The sequence below is a fragment of the Lactuca sativa genome, chromosome 2, assembly GCF_002870075.4.
Source record: "Lactuca sativa cultivar Salinas chromosome 2, Lsat_Salinas_v11, whole genome shotgun sequence".
Lineage (NCBI taxonomy): Eukaryota > Viridiplantae > Streptophyta > Magnoliopsida > Asterales > Asteraceae > Lactuca > Lactuca sativa.
The window spans coordinates 13,073,187-13,078,932 of NC_056624.2; the positions used below are offsets into that span (position 1 = coordinate 13,073,187).

The window sequence follows — 5,746 nt, forward strand, 5'->3', positions numbered from 1 at the left end:
GACCAAAGTGTTTTTCCGCACCTTAGGATGCTTATACGTGTTTGATTACTGTTATAATCACTAATTATATGTAAACATATGTCTTCATATGTTATTAGGTCATTAAGTGTGTTCAATTCTTTACTTGACACCGAGCACCAAACCGAAACCTCCATCCGATCCACTTACAGCAGGTGAGTTCATACCCCTAAATTAACCTTTTAAATGATTTTAACTGCTTTTATAGGGGGGAATACAAGTTGAACTGTACAGTTATTAGATAAACCACATGTGATTAATAACTGTATAGCAAAATAGATTTTTCATGTTAAACTGTTTATCCAGCTTAAAGATTTCCAAATCATGTTTTCGAATCTTGTTAAAGTATGAATATCCCTTTTTAAGATCATTAAAGGTTATCCAAAGTTTTTCAAAGTTTGTTTACTGAAGAGATATCTAGTCGAAATTTCTTATCAAGGGTTTTCTTCGCTTAAACTGTTTTATAAAAATCATTTTCAAAGCTGTGTATGAAAGGTTTTTCAAAGGATTCCAAAGATTTTCAATACTTGTTTTAACAAACTGACATCAAGTCATAAATTTCTTATGTGTAAAGGTTTCCAAATTTTTCATCAAAGTTATCTTCTATGCTTTTATTTTGTTAAATGCATGCCTGTATTTGTATAGTTATATAAATAATGTTTAAAAGACTTAGGAAGGCTAGTTCACCCTATTTCCTTTTCCTCATTGGGATGTGGTCTGGTGGGTATCGGTTATCCGTCCGAAGGTCGTTTAAACATTAGTTATATATCATGTATACATATATGGACATAAAGGTTTCCATCGACCAGTTCATTTCCCTTGGGTAGCAAGGGCATCCTTCCATTCATCATTCGTAGACCAGAGACGCTAGTAACTATTATAAGAATAGTTAGGAGATTCTAATAACTCTTTCTAGTCCAGAGAATTCCAAAGGAGTCAGTTCATTCACAAGTCTACATCGTTATTCTAGTACTTACAATAGAATTCAAAATACGAGATGCATATTCAAGACACGGATCTCCCCGTCGTCAAGTTGGTAACCAGAGTCTGCTGGAAGGAGAGCGGGCATTGTGTGTATAGATCTATCGGGACTGACACTCCCGCACCCTGACTGCTAGCTACAGTCCTCGGCCTACCAAGCCAAGGGGTGACAAATGTCACATTTATTCCGACGCTTGCAGGGCGTCAAGTACTTTATTGTCAATCCTTATGGTTACGAGTATCTCCATGTTTACCTTATAATTCATGGCCTTAAGGTAACGAGAATTAACATGGTATTTTTAAAACAACCCACTTAGGATTATCGGATGTTTTAGACTTTGCTAGTTGTGTCGTTCATTCAATACTGTATGGAGTCTGTATTTCCTTGTTTTAGACTTTGCTAGCTGTGTCGTTCATTCGATACTGTCTGGAGTCTTTGTTTCTTTTTGTTAGACTGAGCCCGGCATATCATTCATTCGATACTCTTCTGGAGTCTATGATTTCTTTTGCCTTAGTCAGCAGTATTACTGCTGAGGCATATGTTATTTTTCCCCTAGTATTTTTAGTAGTGATATTCTCATATTTTCTTTAAAGTCAATACCGTACTTTGGTAATATTAGTATTTTGGGGAAAATTACTCCTTAAAACATAAGTCTGTCGGGTCTTGGCAGAAGACTGCTTTTATTTAGAAATATAGGATTTTCTGGAAAGGACACTAATACACCGTAGATTCTAAACTACTATCTTTCATAAAGTTATTTTGAATAGAAATGCGTATTTATACAAATGACACTAAATACTTATGAACTCACCAACACTATAAAATGTTGATACTCGCTTTCAAAATAACTTGTATTTTTAGGTCAGCGATAGACAGGTACATCCCGGGAGCTTTTGTGAAGACAGCCTAGTACCGAGCTGTGATATTACTATGAAATGTAAACTATGTAAAATTATTACTATTAATGCAATGGTTGTTGTACTTTGATTACTATACTGCATATGTTGTGATACTTGACATGACGTCATCCACCCCAGAACGTTTTCGCCATTCCAGTTTTGGGGTGTGACATATAGTAAGTAGAGTCAAAATCAAAGTTATCACCACTAATAATAGGTTTTGAATCTGTAGAAGGAGATGGTGAAAGAGGGTTTAGTGGTAACAGGGGTTTCGGTGTCTCCGGTAGGGGCCCCCGTATTAGATACGCTGACATGAACCGGAGGTTCGGTTGTATTGGTTGTTGTAGTTTGAGAAAAGATTGGAGGTGGAAGTGGAGCAATGGTAGTAGGTTGAGAAGAGACAAGTAGTGGTATTGGAGCAACTGAAATTAGTGTTGTAGTAGGATTCCTAGATGGAGGAGGAGTAGGAATAGAAACATGAGGTTGTACCTCAGGAGTTGGAGATCGTGGAGGTGTGTTTCCCCTTTGTAAGCCTTCAACGTGAACCTCCTGTTCCTCATCTGAGTTAGCAAGCGAAGATTCCTTTGGTTTTCTCGCCATTTTCTTGACCTTTTTCTTTTTTGGAGAGGAAGGAACTGCTTTGTCAGCTTTTTCGCTTTTTGGTTGTCTCAACATGAGATGATGGACCTTCGTTCTCTGTTTTCTTTGATTCCTGCTTCTTCCCCCTCTTAGCTGGTTTCTGAACAACATCCAAAGCAGACTACATCTCTGGAGTAAGTTGTCGTGGCCCTGAAGGTGTCAGCTTACAATAATCAGCCATAAAATGGCTCGCACTAGAAAGACAACGGGACATCGTTTCAGGAATTGACCCATTGAACATGAACTTGGTGGGATCAGAAACAATGATTTTTGTCATGTGAAAGGTGGCGATTGAAGACAACATTGCATCTGCCATAACTAGAACCTGAAAATGTTTGATTGCTCTGCGAGTCACCAGAGTCCAGAAGCGTCCACATGAGATTTCTTTGTGTTTGGACGATGAGTTGAGACTCTGCACCAACTGAGACCATATTAGAGAGCCATAGTCCAAATTCATGCCATGATAGAGACCATAAAGAATGGTCATGAAGCCTTTGCTGGCACCATCTGATCCAGCGACTCGTTTAGCTAAACCCTTGAAGATGAGGGTGAAAAGACCATTCCATTGCGGTGGTAAGAAGGACTTCTTGAACTTAGTCACCGTGGTGAGGACATCAGTGTACCCATGTCATAGAACATAGTGAAGAGCTGAGTAGTACAGATGAAATCTGGAGAGATAACAGAAGCATCTGAAGCAAGCTTTAGCAGAGAACAAAAGCAAGCTTTTGAGACAAATGTCTTGTGATTGAAGATTTCAAAGAAGATCCATTCCTTGCTGTAACTCTTGGATTTCCAGGTATCATAATTTTAATATTTTTTTGTAGATGAGAAGAGGGACTCGATGAGTTGGCGGCTGAACTCGTCGAGTAGGATCGCGACTGATGACTCAGATTAATAAATGGACTCGACGAGTCGGAGAGTCAACTCGATGAGGCCGCGCTGTGGATAGAAACCCTAATTCCTTGGGCCAATGCCCTATTTAAAGGACCTTATGGCCTTCATTTGCGGCCACACAACCACTTAAGAAACTCTAACGAACCGGAGAGCATAGAGAGTGAGGGAATGAGCTAATTACATCACCATTAGTGCATTCTTGCAAGAAGGAAGCAGGGGATTCAAAGCTAGGCTGATTGAGGAGCTCAGATCTACTATCACTTCATCAAAGGTTGTTGTTTTAGGTATGAATCCATGCCTATTTTCGTGTATATAGTAGATCCCATGAATCTAGGGTTTCTTTACCCATTCTTTAGTTGGAATAATGAGTATGTGGAGTCGCATTGAGGAATAGACTTTAGATCTGGACCTTGAGAGGTCCAGAGAGTCCCAATCATCCTGCTTTATGCACTCCCATGAGAGTTTTGAGTCTAGGTTACCATTTTATGAGTTATTTCTTCAAATACAACCATATGTGCGATGCATGAACGTAAAGATAGGACCTTTACGTGACTTTTGGGTGTTGGGAGGTCAGATCTATAAGTTAGAGTAACGGATCTGAACTCAGAAGATCGTTTGAGCATTGTCATGGAGGAAACTCACCGAGTCCATGAGAGGACTCGACGAGTCGGATCGTGTTGCTCCGCGATTCATGATCAGTGGTAACCCGTCGAGCGAAAGGTTAACTCGACGAGTCGAGTGAGGCCTTAGGAGGGTTCAGAGGACACGCATGGACTCTCCGAGTCACCCGAGTGCACTCGAAGAGTCTGGTCAAGGTTGGACCGTTGACTAGAGTTGACTTTTGTTGAATTTTAGGGTTTGGTCGAAGTATGGACTTTTGGACGATTAGAAGGGTAAAATGGTCTTTTAGCCTTCTGAAAGAACATAGGGAGGGATTGGTCTAGTCTTGAGAGCCGTTATTGATTTGAGATAATTACTTTATGTAATTAGGCGGGGGCTAGGTCATTGTTTTCAATTCGGGGATTCGAGCATGTCAGTTACTAGACATCATACGAGGTGAGTCTTCTCACTATACCTTACCTAGGGAGGTAATTATGTGTGACCGGAAGGTCTTATGTGCTATGACAAGTATGTGTTATATATATCTATGTGATATGTATATGATATGTATGTTACGAGTAGTATGGTATGGGCCAGAAGGTCAACAGGGTATGGATCGGAAGGTCAGCAGTGGAGGGACCGGAAGGTCAACATGGTATGGACCAGAAGGTCAACGGAGTAGGACCGAAAGGTCTACTCAGATTATGGGACTGGAAGGCCCCTAAGACACATTGACCGGAAGGTCTCGTAGAGCTATAGCCTCGAGTGGATTATGTTCTGTATGTGGTATTTGGGGAACTCACTAAGCATTTAGCTTACCGTGTTATGTGATATGTGTTTCAGGTACCAGCGAGGATCGCGGGAAAGCACCGGCATGATCTATACACACTGATGGAGTATTATGTATTATGTATTACGTATTTGAGATTCTGGGATATGATTTTAATGTGATAACAGTTGATACACTTGAGTTTTGAAATTACTTTATGAAATGTGTTATGTTTTAAAAATGAAATTTTTTTTTTGGAAATTTACGTCGTTACAAGTTGGTATCAGAGCCTTGGTTTGAGGGATTTGGATGCACCTTCGGGCATATCTGAACTCAAGCTGAGGATTTGAGAAAAATTATCATAAAAGAAACAATTTTTCTAAAAAGTGTAATAGATTTTGAGAAAAAGCAAAAAGGGACAATGTGTATGATCAGCCAACGCCCGAATGGTGATTTCCCAAAATACCCTTACATTATATGTTATGAGATATTATGTAATGTGCTACGCATGCTAGAGTAGGCTAGGTAAAATCATATCATAGGACTAGGGTGGCCTGATATGTGATGCCTTAGCATAGGAGTTTATGTTGATGTGAGAAGCTTTGAGTGCATGTACGTAGCAGAGAGTAGCTTGTGAGGACTCTACTTGAGAGTAGGCTGAATTCAGAAGGAATATAGTACTTGCGAATTGGGATCCTAGGAGGAGGTCTTGGTGTGGATACGGATACGGTGTGGAAGGTAGTATTGGGCCCGTACTACTGAAAGCACCGGATTGGTCGACATTTCAAGTAAGAATCCTTAGGGTGCTAAGGAACAAGTAGGAACTGTTGATCGAGTGTGAGTAATCTCAGTCGAGTCTCTGATTATTTTATGTCATATTTAAGAGGCTTCATGGTGGGGACGCGCCACAACCCAGGAGGCAGTGTTACCAGTGGTACCAACAAT

The 5,746-nt window shown here is 40.1% G+C and overlaps 1 protein-coding gene across 1 annotated transcript; it reads right to left on the reverse strand.

Moving 5' to 3' along the window:
- Positions 1-2,106: 2,106 nt before the first annotated feature.
- On the reverse strand, positions 2,107-2,854 carry LOC111902983 (pollen-specific leucine-rich repeat extensin-like protein 1). Its single transcript, XM_023898779.1, has 2 exons — positions 2,751-2,854; positions 2,107-2,638 (listed from the first exon to the last, which is right to left on the reverse strand). The coding sequence occupies exons 1-2, from the start codon at positions 2,852-2,854 to the stop codon at positions 2,107-2,109; spliced, it is 636 nt and encodes a 211-aa protein (XP_023754547.1).
- Positions 2,855-5,746: the final 2,892 nt, after the last annotated feature.

Coding starts and splice junctions, on each gene's coding strand:
- LOC111902983 (XM_023898779.1), bottom strand. CDS start 2,854: ATGGCAGATGCAATGTTGTCTTCAATCGCCACCTTTCACATGACAAAA. Junction 2,639..2,750: donor GGGTCAATTCCTGAAACGAT/GTCCCGTTGTCT, acceptor GATGTTGTTCAG/AAACCAGCTAAGAGGGGGAA.